The following is an 18,804-nucleotide window of genomic DNA, read 5'->3' as shown; positions in this document are numbered from 1 at the left end:
CACAGCTGGTTGTGTAAATCATTTACTATTTGCTTAATATTTACTATTTGCTTAATATTTACTATTTGTTTAATCATCCGGTTATTTAATCGTAATAATTTTGAAGATGCAAACAAGTCTTCAGCATTGATTATCAATTTTGTGTTCGTAACAAAATACATCTAGTATGCCATTTTAATAATTATCATCGATGCCTCTCAATTACATTTACAACGTTTTATAATTATCGTATCTGAGGATTTTAGAACACAATGAACAGTACGGTATGATGAGTGTCCACCACTGAAACAGGACTACAGCAAGGATGTAAAATACACGATTGCTTTATTCACGCAGGATCAATGCCACGTTCGCTGACTTTTGCTTAACACTTCCTGTCGTGGTAAGACCGCAAGCAGCTAGCAACCACCATCTGTGAGCATTGTACAAAACGTTTACGTTTTCTTACTTATTGTGTACACAGTTATGAAACTACCAAACTGTCATTGGAGTACAGTTGGTAGGAATTTTCTAATCTAGCCTTTTGGGGACTGAGATCACTTCTGTACCGACTAACCAATACGGCGATAATGAATTTAAAAGATAAAGACATTTGATATTGGCTTGGCAAGATAGGAGTGTTTCGAGTGAAGATGACACGATACAAAAATCGTTCTATCAACGGTAAACAAAATTCCAAACATATGTAATGTAATGCCCATACATAGATGTATGTATAGTGAACTGAGACGAACAGCTGAAAACTTAACCAATTCTGACCTCTTATTGGCAAGCAAGTGGCTTTGTATAATGGTCAGTAGGACAGGTAAAAACATCGCCCGTTCATTAATGTACCAGTAGCATGGTTCATTTTAGACTCGAAAGAAGTGGTTACAATATTAAATGATATAAGAACGCTGGGGCCTGTCACTCGAACCCCCGATCAAATCATTACCGCGACACAATGCCCTTGGCTCAGTATTAAACGTTTGAGAGGGTAAGTCGCAGATGCAATTGTCTTGACTTCATAATCCTTCGCCCAAATGATAAAGAATATATTTAACTTGTCTATGAACTCTGAGAAAATAATAATTACTTTAATCAACACCTTATCGCAAATTTTCTTTAAATGTATCAATGATTTATGTATCTAATATATATATATATATATATATATATATATATATATATACGAGATGGTTCTTGCCGTCTGCTATGTATATTTCTTTACTACCCACCGACGTGAGCCTGAAAATAAGCGGTTTAAGATAAACACTCTTTAATGAAACGTTATGATGCTCGTGGACAAATCAAGACACGTGAATAAAGTAAATACTGATCAATTGCTACCAGACGACATATGTGGTAAATGAAAATGTAAGCCTATGCTGGTTTTGGGGTTTTTTACGTTTTACACACAACGTATTCTTCTTAAATGCATGACCAGTATATGACACAGGTGGCATGTCCTGAACTCAGGAAATAAGACCGTCCCTAAAGTATAGGAGGTACATTTTCCAAATTTAGATATGAATAATAAATGTTGAAACAAAAGTAAAAATAGTTCATTAAGGAAAATATATAAACATTTCTTACGCTATTATGTACACAATCCAGACCAGCAAAGGCGGTCCAGTTATAATGATGTACGTTCTTTATGAGTAACAATTAAACCAAATAAAGTATTAAAATAGGAATCAAATAGTCTCTATATTAGTGATCTCTAAAAATATAAATATTGTTTAAGAGTGTAATCAACATTTTAGAGCCAGATGTTATACTAATATTCTAATTCCTACTGCTGTTCCAGACAAAAGGAAGAAAAAGGAGAAGAAGAAAATTAGGAAAAGAAAATAATAAACGCTACTGAAACAGTGGCATATTATCATAATTTCGGGATAAAGAAGAAGTACTAGATATTGTCGAAAACACTGTTTTATTTATAACTTCTGGTCTTTGAAAAATAAAATTGTATGAAACATCTAACAAGCAATCAACGTACATGTTCTCAATGCTTTGCAAAATGCCGGAAAAAACCCGTGCAAAATGCAGCACATTATATGACAGTGCATTTTCTTACTAAGGATAACTCTCTCTCTCTCTCTCTCTCTCTCTCTCTCTCTTTCTTATATATATAGATAGCAATCATTAGTCATTAGCTAAAGTTCGTGTACAGCTCTACGTAACGCTTCTTAAATATACGGTGCTAGAATCATCAGTGCAAGCTAAACTGTTATCTAGACATCTAAAATTGCATTTAGAGAGTTTTATCTAACAATGGTCAAATAAATGCCTCCAAGAAATGTTATGTTTCTTTAAAACAATAAAACAATTCGTCCGTTCTGTTTTCCTCTTCATTGCTTTTGACATCTCACTCAATTACAACACCGAAAACTTGAATAGAGTACGCCGAATATAAAGAAACGTTCAAAATCTAGGGATATATATATAATACATATTTGATCATTTTATAGAATTGGGCAGGGTCAGAATGAAACGGTTTGGTCAGTATCGGAGAAGCCAAATTCGGACCAACATATTTAGCCTGACTATGGAGATGGTCAGTTACACGCGGTGTCTATTTAAAGAAGTTGCCTGCGTCCTTCGTATTTGAAAGAGTAGTGGACGAGAATCTTCAAATCTATTTAAAATACAAATTAAAAGTGTAGATAGATAGAGGGATGAATTAACAAAATATGAAAGTTTTTGAACTGTGACATCAGCTAAAACCTGTATCATTATTACTTTCTTATGACTCAAATTATTTTAGTTGTATTGTCTTTTGAAAGATACTAGTGTCGTGCAAATCATTCTTACTGAACGTTCCGATCTAATTATTTCCCAACAAAGCGTGTGTACCAATATAATGATTACAAATCATCAAAAAGAAAGTGTCATACGTTTGTCTAGCGCTTCAGTGGCGCTTTATTCCCAAGATGTTCGCGAAAGAAGGGAAAACACACCTATGACATAAATAATATCAAAACAAAAATTAGCAGCGGCGCAGCCAAAATATAATTCCCTAATGTGTCAAGCTAGTCACGCTCATCGCCTGGAGGAGGAAACAACCAAAAACGAAAAGCCAACTCATGACATAAAAGCCGAGAGAACCCTTGTTTTGCATTAGTGTAAGTCATTTTAAATGCTTACTTGTTAATGCGCCAGAAGAGGAGCTAGATCAGCATGAAACGTTAAGAAACTAAGTGCGCCGATATATATATATATATATATATATATATATATATATATATATATATATATATACCGCTCTTTTTCAAACTGAAATTACAATTCAATCCTAACGTGTATCAAACGAAAGAAAGCACCCTGGAATTAAGAAATTTGATCAATTTTATTGTTTTATGCTGTTTCTTTCTTACATCTATTATTTCAGTTAAGCAATATGGCTTATAGGTTTGATAAGAAAACATCCACACTTTGGAAATTAAAGACAGGAAAGATATGCCGAGTAATTTAATCAGGAATATTAAATAAATCGTTATGTCATACGTTAATGGAATTTCTAAGTTTTCTATCCAGACTAGTTTGTGAAACTTCTTTTTGTACACAAAATATTTAAGTTAAGATTTGTTTTCGGTTGTGTTTTCTGTTATTTATATTCAATATAATTATGACGGTGATGTTTTAAAACTCAGTCCTGCTTCTTCACTTGGTATCTAATGAAGTAATATACTTTCTTAAAAAGAAAGACAAATTAAGTTTTCAAAGAGTAAACGTAGGTCTCTACTATCCCTGCCGAAATATAACAAATAATTTTGCAACTCTTTCGATTGTATTTTGACAAAATTATGTAATATATTCACTTCTTTTACGTTGAAAAAACCTATACAAAGAGTCAAATGTAGCCATGCACTGATGTTTCTTTCTTTAGCTCCTTTCATCATTTATAAAAGTCAAATGCTGCTTTTTTTCATAAGTAAAAAAAATACAGTTTAACAAACCGAGATTGTTGTTTCTGAAGAAACATTTTTCATGTTATATTTTCAACATGCATCAGTACTGTCAAATGGGGATGTAAAATAACTATGTTCCAGATACTTCATACAATATACACATTCAGTACATGTGTCGTGATAAAGTGATCGTCTCTTCCCCATCACTGGAGACATGGCTAACAGCATTTCCCTTTCTTCTTGTCCTTGCCACTCAGTTTGATTCCTTTATTGTCTCGAACAATCGAACCTTGTCTACCAGTTGATTGGGCTAAAACAAGAACGAATAAAGATCATTAGTTGAGACAGAATGCAGTAATTTCGTTGTCTCATAGACTTTATCACTTTATTTTAAAGTTTCTGCGTAGCAATATAACTGAGTTTCGAACAATGCAAGTACTGTAAGACCTTTGACATCACACAACATAGATATGACACGCACTGATAAGGTCATATTCTGGTGACCTTTTCATTTCACGTTCCGCATGAGGATCATAGCTAGCTATTTTATCAATAGGTGAAACCATAGAATAATTCGGTCCCATCGTTTCGTCCCTTATCGGATTATATCGCTTGAACAAACAGTAGATCTAGTGTTACCCCTACGAATATATATATATATATATATATATATATATATATATATATATATATATATATATATATATATATATATATATAAAATCCCGGACAAATTCGTAGCCAGTGAATGTCTGGATCTATTAGCATGCTCATTTTTATCTTCCGATATCATACCGACTGCTGGTACAAAACATGTACATATCTTTGCTAGCTATACATGTATTTAATATTCAAGAATGGCTGAAATACATTAATAGATACATCTACTGGCTTGTGTATATTTTAATTTATGTTAACCCGCACTGGACTACAATATGTCAAAAGTGTAGACGATTTGATCCCAGCGTGTTTATTTATAAACACGTCAGTCAGCGAGTAGCAAAAACATACATTGTTTATACAATCACTGGTTAGAATAATGGTCTCGCTAATTGAATCTTTTTTCAAACACGTGATCAGTTTTTAACTTGATGTGTCACAAAAATTTGACCAATCATAAATTGATAAATTGACAAACCTAAAAATGTGTGTAAGTGTATCTGTGTTGTCGGAGTTATTATATTTTCATAACGATTCTTAAAATTTTCTGATTTTTGTATATAAAAAATAATCCTGATTATTGAGTGAAGTTTATTGCAGTAGTAAAATTTGCTCCCCGATTTTGATGTCCGGATCCGGAACGTGGATTACTGGATTAACGAAGAAAATTAAAATTTAGGTATTCTGTTGCTGTAGAACGATGTCCGAATAGGGAGTTTTTCGGATAAACGGAGCTCCGATTAACCAGGTCAGGTTCCTTATATGAGAGAGAGAGGGGGGGGGGGATGTGATACGACAGCTGTAATTTGACTGGATAATCAAAATGTCAGCGGAACACGGACTCTTATTATATCTCTTGCGGAAGCACTCGATTTTTATCAAGTACGTCATTTAAATATAATCGATGACATGACATAGTTGACTAAGAATGATACACGTGTATAATGTGAACAAAAAACATGGCCAAAATAGCCGTAGTACTGTAGCCGACTACCACTGCAATGGTATCCTAGTACCATTCTAATACTAAAATTTGTTAATTACTAAAATTTGTTAATTCAACGTAACTTTGCAAGTCGTTGCAACGGTCAAATTTGTCAATGTAGCGGTAATTTTTGCTCTTACTAGGATACAGTTTACTGCTGAAAAAATATTTTGAACATCGGTCCTGTTTCGATGGGGCATTTATAATCGTTGAATTGTATCCATATATGATTACAACGATATTCAAATGGCAGTAGGACGATATGTTTGTTATTGTCGTACCGATATATTTTATCGCCATAACAGTAGTTTTGCCTTCTGAGTATAAGACAGAAATATAAACAAAACTGTAATGTTGCAACGTTAGCACTGCGTAGCAACGGCAGAATAACACAATTGTGCTTCGCTACTATACAAAATATCGTCACAACTGTAGCATTAAAGCTGCATACAGTTTTGCAACAACAAACAATGCTGTCGCAGCAGTATCGTAACATTATTGTAACACTATATGAATAACTATGCAATGGAAAATCGATATATTTGTAAATAGTCAGAACTACTGACAAAATGACTCAACTGTTAAAATACTGTTGGAACCGTAAATTCAACACATACAAAAAAATCTCTGCGTCAGTAACTGGACCGTTATAACAGTACATTTTTGACACTTTTCGCAAAACATATACTTGTATAATTTTGATGTAGAAAAATGAAACCTCGAATTATCCAATCCCATCACATCACATAGCTAACAGAAATAAAATTTAAATGTCATAATCCACTAGAGTTTAATAAAACCAGAAATTATTAAATTACGATAGGAGTTGGAATCATGCTTATTCTACTATATACACAGTTTCACTGTATTTGTACTTGGATTGCAAAACAAGTAAGTAATGCACATTACATATCCCTTCTACCGGAAACCACACGAAGGGAATTCAATAAATGAATACAGAGTGGAACAAATAATGACAAACAAGCAAGATAAAATGAATGAATACATGATCGAATCATTTAATCTTTGAAAAAGAATAAAACAGGAGAGAACCTAATATAAAATTGACAGAATGGATTGAAAAATAATAACTAAGAAACCAGAGAGAGAGAGAGAGAGAGAGAGATAGAATTATTTTTTCAATGAATAAATTAAACGTTTTACCTATAGACATGAAAATTTCTGGAACGTGCATACCGGTCTTGGCTGAAGTTTCAATGAATACCAGGTTATTTTCCTGTGCCAGGTTTTCACCATCCTATAAAAATAATGCGTATTTATCAAACAGTATTTTCTATAACGCAGATACCACCTCATTTGTGTATAGCCTCTATGTATACTAACAGCATCCTCCCTCCAGACATTGCTTTTTCTGCACAGTTAAAGCTGTTCAACCTAATGTATTTACATTTGACACACCTGACACACTATATCTAAACTAAACAAACATAACACTTTTGTTAGAAGAAACATTTTTCGACATCCATTTCCTTACCGATGGCTCTTAGTAAAATAGTAAAATATAGTTTTCGATTTTTGAAACAAAGAAACCAAAGAAAAACATATATTCATCTTTAATTTTAGAAGAACAAAATAAATAATTATAACTGGAAGGGACAGGGAAGGATAACGTTCCCGACTTGTCTTCTCTCATTTTTATATAATAGATGGTTTAGAAAGTTATGTCTTTTGTATGAAGTATATGATGACACGGTGCCAAAGTTGATACGTCACGATTACAGATGGACCATCCTTCTGTTCTAATTTTTGGCGTTTGTACATGCAGCAATACGGTCCCAACTAAAACAGTTGGCATGTTCAGTATTTTTATTGTTCATCACGAAGCCCTCCCTCTTAGCTTCAGAGTCGTTTTCAGTATTTTTCTGATCTACGTTTTTGCTGTAACATCAGATCTGAGAGGTCTTGAGCGTCGACGTTCTAAAATTTACTTCTCAACGCCTTCAATTCGAACCTCGGATGTATCTTAGAGGTGTTTCTCATATGTAAACTGTGTGACATATGCTACGATTTGTTACGTTCATCAACAGCGTAAAATGTTGTCTTAATATTAAAGCATAAAGCTTTCAAAATCAGACATCATCTAACACTTAGCAGAGTTGGTGATTATCTCTCTCTCTGTCTCTCTCTCTCCCTATCTCTCTCTGTCTCTGGCTGGCTGGCTGGCTGTCTATCTGTCTGTCTGTCTCTCTCTCTCTCTCTCATCTAAATATTAGCTTTTAAGAATTTATTGTGCGTAGCAATATTGTGGGACCGATGTTATAATTTTTGTTTTCATATGTTCATTTTGTGATTATCTGAGAAGTTCGGAGGTGTAATATATATATATATATATTTCGTCCTTGTTTACTTTCCAATCCCGACCCCACTCCACTCCAACCTTAATGTATCACTTGCATGCGGATAATAAATTCATCTATACTTTTCCTTGCCATCTGCAGTTTGCACTTGCCAAAGCTTCATACATAATTTTAACCGTGGTCTATTATGTACATTTATTTTTTGTCAGGCATACATTTCACCTCATTATTGTAGATTGAAATTCATTTTACAATTCTGGATTCTTCGAAAACATTCGTTTTCAGTTGTTATTTACTCAGCCCTCATCGGGCTCGTACATGTAGAATAGGACTGATGCGCACGCATACATGTAATAACAAGCAACTAATGGCGGCATAATCTGCGTGCAGTCCTCGCGACTTAAATGATTCAGGTTCGAAACCAACCACTGGATCAACTTATGACACGTACCGTGGTTTGTCATTGAAAAAACCTCTTTACTAAACTCGCCTAGGCAATAAATAACCTTCTTGTCTTCCTGTGCCGTAATACATTGGCTAAACCAAAAGGCATTTGTTCATATTTTACGTCATCTATTTATATTTTTGCTTTTAGTTTATAGAGGAATAAATAATATCACATTAAATAGGGATGGTTTTTCCTGCATATACTTGGCTTATTCATACAAATTAATTTTCTTTTCTTTCCTTCCAAAGGACTTAACGAACTTTATAAGATGACGTTTATCTCTGAATGTAATGTCTGCACGCTCGCAGTGAGACGTTTTATTGTCATCTTAACCATAAGAAGTTATCTAATTTTCAATTTGTATATTTAAACAGAAACGATGTAAAATTATTCCTGTTACTTGAAAAATTAAAAAAGGGCCACAACATTTCCAAGACACCTGAATACCTCAAAGAAGGTATGACATGCTATTCAACAGATTGTTTGTTTTAACAAAGTTTCGTACCACTGTACTTCATCACGTGCACCATTGCTCTCTTTTCATTTACATTTGTCACAATGTTGTCAGCTCTTCCTCTTCATCGTAATCCAGACTGAACTTTTTCGATTCAAAGATTTCAAGATTACTAGATTTAAAAAAATAACTCAAATCCTCCATGTGGATAATGAGAATACATTATAAAATCACCTATGAGAGTACATACTATGATTGAAAAGAACGATTTTAGAAGAACGGTACATACATTTCTGACGAAAGGTACAATTATCAATCAAATTTCTGCAAATCTGATAAGCCAGTAGAAAGTAAATGAAAACAACAGCCAAATATAAACAACCGTTTAGGTGGCAGGGTCCAGTTTCGTAAATTCGCCCCTGGCAAATTTCTTAACTTAAGGCTATGGTGTGACTTTTTCAGCTATTATTGTTTACTATTTAAAGATATGGATATATTTGTGAACTAGGTGTTTCTGGCTTGTGTTGTTCTTGAAACTGATGTCAGGCATGTACACCTTCTACAGTTGCTCTGCAGTATGTTGATAGTGAAATACTAATAGTCGGCTAGGAAGAAGAGCTAGCCTCCCATAGCAGTAAACACGAGGGTTCAAGGCAAGTAGAATATCTCAAAAACGGCTTGAATGACAACTATTCTGAACTGCATCAAGCTATTTAGAAGACAATGTTTTTCAACATTTTCATCTAGGAAAAGGGCTTGTGTTTGCACTGTGAGCACCACATGCTGTAAAAAATGCCGTTTGGATGTGAAAAATGCATGTATCAAATAGGGGTTGAGGTGCATAAACTTCTTCTGCTATGAACTGCCATTAACGTCTCTGGTCAAGTGAATAATATTCTTATGCTCTGTTTTAATATAGGTATCTAAAAATATGAACTTTTTTGATCTCACTTGTGTATTTGATTTTTTATGATTTTGTATACCAGGTCGCTGATTGCGGTATTAAATTTGTACATAAAAACTGACCCATGCCCCCTTAAGGAAAATTTATAAAAAAAATTATGGTGCAGTCAGCCACATCTATTATACTTTTCTATTTCTTTGCGTATATTTAAATAATTTTTATGCATTAGCTTCATTACATTTCCTTCCTTTTTATATTTATCACTTAGTTTTGTATGTAATGCTCTTTGGAGAGGGAGGTAACTGTGTTTTGTACCTCCATGTGAGAACTGTTTACATCAGGACAAAGTAGCATATTTTTGGACTTAACTTACTAAATATGAGAACAAAATGGTAACCATAATGTATTGTCTTGCACTTTCTGTAGCTGTCACGGTTTGCACCCTTATTTTGATGAATATTTTTAACATTTCAATACAGACACACATAAAGGAGCAGACAGAATTCAGAGGAATCATATATAAACATACTGTTGTGAATGGTCTTAGAAATAATGATGCATATGGCATATTGCTTGCTATATTTTGGTGAGAAGAATGAAAGTTTTAGCACGCCGACATAGTTTCTACCTTCATGACCCCACTGTGAAGTTGACATAAGAGATTCATATCTCACACTTGGGTGATAATAGGAAATGTTTCAGTGTTATGTATATATCTTGAGCAGCAGAGAGACTGAGCCCACCAACTATTTCGTTTCAACAGAACCCCTATCAAAAACATTTCTGATAGAAGTGCTTATTTCACAAAATAAACCCTTCTAGCCAGAAACTATGATGACTAAATCCTCTTTTCTGGCTAGAAGGGTTATTTCGACAGCGATAACTCACTATAAAAAATAGTTTCTTCACGGGGGGGGGGGGGGGGGGGCGCGACGGCGACTTTGGTGGCTCAGTTTCTCTGCTGCTATCATTTTAGGATTTTTAGTTAAAAAATGTATCTAACCCAACTCGGTATCGTGTCCGAGGATCATGTAAATTTATCGTCACAAACCCGTGTGGTTTTCGTTGAGCATGACTAAAGAAATTTTTAAATTTATTGAGGTCCATGTCACCACTGCACCAAGTCTGATGAATATTTCTCAGCGTGTGTGCGTCAACTCCGTTAAACACCGCAAGAACGTTACAATTATCTCTGATCACTTTTGGAATTTGTGTATAACGTTGTGTCACATAAATGACATCAGTGTTTTTGTGTCGACCACGGGGGAATATTCTGGCTGGATTTTTTTGTTTATCCAACATCACATCGTCGTACACAACTAGGTTGTTAATTGATCCATCAATGTCGTCGACGGATGGAGCTTCTTCGATGTCAGTTATAAAATCAATAACATCTTCGTGAAAATCACTTTGATTTTCCATTATCGATTTTGCACTTTCGTTAAAATCTTTTAGCACTTGATAACACCGCTGATCGTCCACTGACGGTGCTATAAAATATAATTTATCCCACTTCATCCACTTCATTATTAAATTAAGTAACAACTGTGTCTTACCCGACCCAGATGGACCTATGATAATCATTCGAACAGAATTTGGTAGCACTGAGTTATGTTTAATTGGCTCTCGTCGCTTTGACGCAGAAAAGTCAGTAATCTCCATTAGATATATCATAAAATAAATATGGATTTATATTGTGTGAAATGCCGAGCACGTACTCCAACTACGGATACGACAACAATTACAACAAAAAATAATCGACAAGCGCTCACGGGTAAGTGTGAACGATGTGGCACAAAAAAAGTTAGATTTATTTTAAAAAAAGCGGAGGTGATATCGCAGCCAAGTTAACAGCGCTGCCAGGAGCTCCGTGGGCTAAATACCCAGGAGAAAAACATCTTCCAGGATATAATTACTGTGGTCCAGGAACCCGACTTGATATCAGACTTGATGCTCAGGATCAACCCAAACCAGGTGAGTATCCGATAAACGCTATCGATGCAGCGTGCCATGCTCATGATGTAGCGTACCGAAGCAAAGATTTGCAACAGCGCCATCTCGCGGACGTGAAATTAATTCACGCGTTAAATGCCATCCCTGATAAATCTTTCAAAGAAAAGTTAACATCCTGGTTGATAAAATCCGCAATGAAAGGTAAATTAGCGTTAGGTACTGGTATATAAAGGAGTCGATTTATTATTCCCCAAGCGGATACTGGAGAGGTAACGCGGCAATTAGTAAACTCGCTGAAGCAGCAAAAGTTACGGCGGTTACTGCCAAAAATTGGTTATCCCGACAGGCAATATGGCAAATTTATCTACCGCGCCCCAAACAAATTCACTTCGCGCATTTCGATGTTAGTGTGCCAAATGAGGTTCATCAAGCTGATATATTATTTCTGCCACATGATACTATCCGAAGACGCACATACAAGTACGCGTTAACCATAGTTGATGTTGCCAGTAGATACAAAGATGCGGAACCGTTAACGACTAAAACATCATCTGAGGTTGCTTCTGCGTTTGAAAGAATTTATCGGCGAGGACCTGGACCACAAGGTGGTCTACGATGGCCACATCTGCTACAAGTTGATCCTGGCAAAGAATTTCAAGGTGCAGTATCATCGCTGATGAAACAACATAACGTCACCATACGACGAGGACACACTGAAATTCACCGTGATCAGGCAATTGTTGAGCGATTCAATAGAACACTTGCTGAGCGGTTATTTGGATATCAATACGCGAAAGAATTCATTCAAGATACGAGATCGCGCGAATGGGTTGCAAGATTACCAAGCGTGATAGCTGCGCTAAATAATGAAATAACTCGAACAACCAACATGAAACCTTCCATTTCGATCACAAAAAAATATATACAAATACAACGAAATAATATTTCAACACAGCCAGTGTTGGGTAATGTCACAGTTAGATATTTATACGAACCAGGCGAACTTGAAGGTGGTAAACGAAGAGCGACTGATCCCATTTGGAGTGTTACCACACATAGCATATCCACCGTGACAAGATCCACTGGCAGACCAGCAATCTACAGGTTGGATTCAACTGCTCCTCAACGCGGATTCACGCGTGAGCAGCTTCAGGTAATTCCCGAGGACACACAATTGCCGCCAAAATCACTGAAGTGACTTAACTAGCGCTGGCACCCCGACGTCGATTACACTCAAGACAGGTCAACATGACATTATCACGTGTATGACCGCGACTGTTATCTTTTCTGTCTACGGTAAATTATCTTGAATTTTTATTCGAATACTGCCATAGCATTATACAATTACAGCTCGCGCAGTGATTATTATGTTGTTGTTTCAGCGCAACGACGAAGTCATCGTCAAGATCAAAATCGCGATTATTTTTTTTGTCACTCTGTTTGTAACCGGCGAGTTTTTTTCTTATTATGTTGCTGTTGTTTTCATTATTAATTTTATCAGCGTTTGATTCATTCAAGACAATTCTTCGCAGTTGAGATATTCTTCTGACTCTGGAAACCGCCAAGTAGACTAAGTTTGACCATTCGATTCGATCATCAATGATCCAGACAGTTGTATCAGAGATAGTCAGTCCTTGAGAACAATGAATTGTCATTGCGTATCCTAGCGTCCACGGGGATTTATTCATCGCTAGTGCATCTTTGACAGCATCGATGTCAACTAACACAATATCATTCAATACTAAATTCTGTTTCTCTGTCTTTGCTGGAATATCAACATCTATATTTTGTAACCGCGTATCAGTTGGTCTATAACATAACGGCGTTGGCAGCATTGGAAACTTTATTTTTTGTAACCGAAATAGCTGTTGTTGAAGTGTGTCTCTGACTATCTTTCTACTTGCCACTATCAAATCGTCTGGTTTCCATATGCGTAAAAAGTCACTCATCGAAGTTTCAGGAATCATCTCGCGCATGATTTCACATTGAATTTTATTCGGTTGTAGCCTGATTAGTGTTTTAAATTCTTTCAGTGTTGCATCAAGTGCTCGGTAATCATCAGACACTTCTTCGTGATAATCAACAAAATTCCTCAGCCAATCATGCGGAGATGCGCCGACAAACGGAGGTGGTTGACCGTGATCGCCGCACATAATCACTGCGGTATTTTTCGTTAGCAGCCAATCAAGAAATGTTTTTAACGTTTCCAGCGGCACCGTACATATCTCATCCCAAATTATTATATCCTTGATATATTTTGTGCCCATTCGATCTGACGTCCATACACCGCCGCTGTATTTGAAAAAGCTGTGATAAGTACAAGAATTGACTCCTCGCTGTTTCATCTCTCTGGCAAGTCTGTGTGTAGGTGTTAGCACAATCATATCTGAATTCCGAAATAATTCGATCGCTCGAGTTGTTTTACCAGACCCGCCCGGCCCGTTCAAATAAACAGTTTTATGTCTGGTGATTGGATCATCCACAGACGGTGCGGAAGATATTTCTGGCATTGTTGATTTATAATAATCGTCCTCGATTGCAACATCAGCGGATTCACAATACTCGTGCAACATCTCGGCTTTTATTCTCCACGAACCCCATTCATCTCCGCCGCAGAATTTCATTATATCGGTCAGTGATTCTGAATATTTCTTGTCGATGTAAAATGAATCCGTGGCAACTCTGACTGCGTTACCAGGAAATCGATTTACCATCGATAACAAATTTATAGAAACATAAGCCAGCATTGAAGATCTCAAATGTGTGTATTGAGGCGATTCTCCGTCGATATAACTTACAATTGTGCCCAACTTTTTTCCGTCGGACAAGAACACATCCTCCCTGTTACAAAATATGTCTCTGGCAACCGCGTCGGCGATTATAAAATCCAATTCAGCTTCATCGATAATCAACCGCGAGTGATGCATTTTATGATCAAATGCTGCACCCTGAGTAAATTTACCGATTATTCTTCGTCCAAGATCTTTCGCTGTGATTTCACTGTTTTTGAGTTTGATCTTGAGAATTTTAGGAGCCTCACTGACAATGACATCCATTGGGGTATTTGGACACTCTCGTGCATACTCGCCGATAACTTCTTCGAGGGTAACACGCTCCGGTGTTGGCAACCAAACTGATGTCTGCGGTCGATAACATAAGATTGCTTCGCTGACAGTCAACGATACCAGTATGCCGCTGTCAAGCATGTATCGCAATAACACTATTGGTACCCAGCGCTTTTCGACGAAGTGTCTGCCAAACCAAACATAACAAATCGGATGAAGTCCCGTGGCGAATTCAAACGAAGTCACACGAGCAAATCCTGTCAGGTCAGCGTCGGGTAAACTGCCGTTTACGGCGACTCGTGTCATCGAGTTCGTGGGGTGTCCAAACTGCGTAAAGTATTCGCGGCACTCGCCGTTTCCGAGAAAGCTTTCTGGGTAGCAGGCAATCATATCTACGGAAATCATATCCCGGTAGTCATATCGGGTATTCCACAACCCGCCATGACCATACTCGACACAACTTAACTGTATATCTGAAAGAAACTGACTTCGGGTTGGTCTCCACGAATTTCTTTCTCTGGCGGCGTGAGCGGCAACACTTGGAACTGTAAAACAATTAACCAATAACTGCTCATCGCTAGCATCTCTCATATACATTTTTGCGAGTTTTTTCATTTGTTGGTGCAACGATTCTGTTCTGTATAATTCTCCGTTGGGTCTCACAAATTGATCATACTCGGAATCTTCGGAGCTCCTAAATAACCACACCGACTCAGGGTCGGTTTTACTCAGCGCGTAAATAACCTCGTATATGTTTCCAGAATAAAACTTGACAACACGGTCTCGTGGAAATATTGTAACCGCATCAGTCCACGCGTGCGAATTATGATCAATAATTTCAATCGGTGTTCCTGACTTTTTATAATGCTTCGAACTGTATAATATTTCCCCGGTTAGTGTTTTTACTGTTATTGAGCATTTTAATTTACTTGATAGCGCAGCAACATCATTTATTGTTGCCCCGGTATTCTTAACCGATTCACCCCATGATGTTATTTTTTCACGTCGCAGATCGGTTAACCCGTTTCCTCGTTTTGCGTTTTTAAAATGTTCCATTACTCGCTCGGCTACACAATTTAACACCGTCGAAGTTTTCATCGGAGCGAGTTTATCAATTTTTGTTTTTTTTACAGGATATATTCCATAAATGACTGCGGTTACAGGATACGCTCGAGCGTAATATGGTATATCAATCCCGGTCAGCATTCCTGGTTTAGAGTCGCTACTTAACAGAGCGGTCTTTCCGTTAGCAAGAACAGCGTCGAGTTTGTCACGGATAATCCACGTATCGTCTTCAACGTTGACAATAAATTTTATTCTGGAAAAGTATTTCTTTTCACGTTGATGAAAATCAATATAATCAATAATTGTTTTTGCTCGGGCATCAGTCATTGTAGCATCGATGATGTCCTCATCGATGACATCGTCAACGTCGCGGATAATGTTAAATGTCGACCATACATGAGATGCGCCGTCGTTGCGGAATTCTTTCTTACCCTCGTTGATAATATCGAACAGATAAGTTAGATGCCGTCGTCGTGGATCCGGGTTTAGCCTGTCAAGATCGAATCTCCCGGCGCCAACTGCGGATAACCTCGAAAACTCCTCCATGTTATATTTAAGACAAATATTTAAATAAGAAAATATTATATATACAATGAACAACTGCAGATGGTTAAAAGTTGGATCCGTAACAGTCTGTGGTAAGCCCTGTAGGAAGGAATTCTGCGGTGAACATATACAGAGCATCAAACGAGGAAGCGCAGGACCTATTCGTTGCCTGCGATGTGGCATTGGTGTCAGAGGTAAAACACAATTATGTGCGGGGTGTGGGGGGAAACGATACCGTGAACTCAAGCGATATTACAATAAAAAAAATAACGGAGACGCGCTAAAATCCGAGAGTGATTATATAACTAGGTTTTCAGACAAATTATAAATTAGACAAATACATTATTATATAAATGAGCCAAGAATTTGTCTCACATCCAACCATTAAAAATTATGAAGCATCACGACAGGGAATAGTTAGAAATAGCAGGTTGAAAAAACCAGTTGGTGTTGTTAGTAATGCTGGTTATTTAATGTTCACTGCTGGAAAGAAACGTTATCTTAATCACAAGTTTGTGTTCGAGTGTTTCCGCGGAGAGATCAAAAAAGGTCTTGTAATTGATCATATTAATGGAAATAAACTTAATAATAATTTATCCAATTTGAGAGCTGTGACGCAGAGCGAAAATTGCAAGGCTGGTAATACTGGGGGGAAGAGAGAGTCTAGGGCAGTTGTATCCATAAACTTAAATAAAAAAGAAGAAATAATATTTCGCTCAATGACCTCAGCTGGCAAGTATTTCGGTATTTGTGCACCCTCAGTACGAAAAGTCGCAGAAAAAATATATAAATCCGCGTTGGCAAAAAAGTATAATAATCAGAAAATTATATTTCGTTATCACGATGATTTTCCTAACGGAGATAACTCCGTTAGGCATATCTCATGCAATTAGTCCCCTCCCCTTGTGCAATAGGTAAATTTATCGAGCGCAGTATTACAGGTGCGAGCAGACGATTTTCTGCACAAGGAAGTAAATAACTTCCCTTGTTTTTCCCCTTGACAAGTCAAGGTGACAGCGCAAGAATGATTTTATCTTCCGGATTTTATCAGGCAAACGTATATTTATCTTTTTTTCACAGACAATATCGCTATTTTATTACACTTGTTCGGGTTTATGGTTCATCTGTGGTTTCCACACGATCATATTTAAGAAAATACGTTTTAAACAAATCACGCTGAGCTATTTCTGAACTTTCGGGTATCAGTCAGTTTATATACAATATCGTCCTGATATCATATTGGGGTTTCGATACCCAACGAAGTTGCACAACCTTCTCCGTATCGCCGCGTTTCGGGGTAACCTTTTACCCCAAAACAGGGTTGATTTCAGGGGTACGTGTGCAACTTGTTGGATGTAGAATTATAACCCCGCATACCGTCCTTAGGATAAGTTATATATGTTTGTGCCGTCTTAAGATAAGTTAGAATTAAGTCCTAGGATAAGTTATATATACAATTGTAACTGCTGTAAATATGCTTCTACTGTAAATACTACATGTTTGTGCCGTCTTAAGATAAGTTATACTACTGTGTAAGCTTGCTAAAATGCGGTGGCAATTTAGAAGCTTTACAGATGTAAATACTACATGTTATGTGTTGTCCCTATATGAGCCTTGCTAGCATATCAAATGGTAAGCTAGGAGGTTCACAAATGGGGGAATGTCTCGTCGTTCGCAAACACACCCTCTGGGCTTTCTAGACTGTCATTTGACAGTTTAGGAGCTCAATCGGGGGTAGTGTTTCCGCCCCTCCTGAGTTTGGTAGGATGTCATAAGACACCCTAGAAGCTCAAAGAGATGTGATGTTTTTTTATTTTAAATATTTAAAAATATATATAAATATGAATCAAGAAAATATCAATAATGTGATTGATGCTATTAAAAAATTAGAAAAACAAGGATTTAAAATATTACTAAATGTTGAAACTATTCTGTCTGATTTTGAATCATTATACGAAGCTAAGTGCGCAGGGCGTTATATTCTTCCTGCTCCATATCGATTCATAAAGATGATCCAAAATAATTTGTATAAATCGCTAGCCAGCGTAGCGGAGACACAAATAAATGAATTTGTTCCACTGTCTCGTGCAATCGAAAAGATCAGGCTGGCACTGGCACCCGAGTATGAAACAAAGAAGATAATAAATAATCGGGTCAGGAAATTAAAGCATTGTATGTCCGTTGATGAAATCAAGGATGACTTTGTCACCAATGACGAAGTCACTGACGAGGAAGTAAATACCTCACCTTGATTGCATTTTACCTAGAAGTGAAATCGAAAGTAAAAAAAAAAGTAATATTTTTTTTTACTGTCCAAATTGTGCAACTGTCCGATTTCGTTGGTTTTTACTAGCTGATACCCTATCAGGATTAGCAACGTGGACAATTTCTCTGATTTTTACTAGCAAATACCCTATAAAATCTACGACTTTGGACTGTTTCACTGGTTTTCACCGGCAATTGCCCTATCAAATCCGTGACTTTGGTCTGTTTTGTTGATTTTTACTAGCAAA

The 18,804-nt window shown here is 36.6% G+C and overlaps 1 protein-coding gene across 3 annotated transcripts in view; it reads right to left on the bottom strand.

Annotated features, from left to right (window-relative positions):
• Nucleotides 1–1,898: 1,898 nt before the first annotated feature.
• LOC149790517 (ras-related protein Rab-5A-like) overlaps nucleotides 1,899–18,804 on the bottom strand; it is a 51,057-nt gene continuing 34,151 nt past the window's right edge. For all 3 annotated transcript variants that reach the window (XM_089972569.1, XM_089972568.1, XM_089972567.1), the window contains exons 5-6: nucleotides 6,703–6,796; nucleotides 1,899–4,203 (exon numbers count right to left, since the gene is read on the bottom strand). In XM_089972569.1, coding sequence (XP_089828695.1) covers nucleotides 4,112–4,203; nucleotides 6,703–6,796 — 186 coding nt within the window. In that variant the 3' untranslated portion in view covers nucleotides 1,899–4,111. The remainder of the gene's footprint in view (nucleotides 4,204–6,702; nucleotides 6,797–18,804) is intronic.

The sequence above is a fragment of the Sinohyriopsis cumingii genome, chromosome 10, assembly GCF_028554795.1.
Source record: "Sinohyriopsis cumingii isolate HCF-2022 chromosome 10, ASM2855479v2, whole genome shotgun sequence".
NCBI lineage: Eukaryota > Metazoa > Mollusca > Bivalvia > Unionida > Unionidae > Sinohyriopsis > Sinohyriopsis cumingii.
The sequence above is the reverse complement of the archived record's forward strand: the minus strand, read 5'-3'. Positions and strand labels throughout refer to the sequence as shown.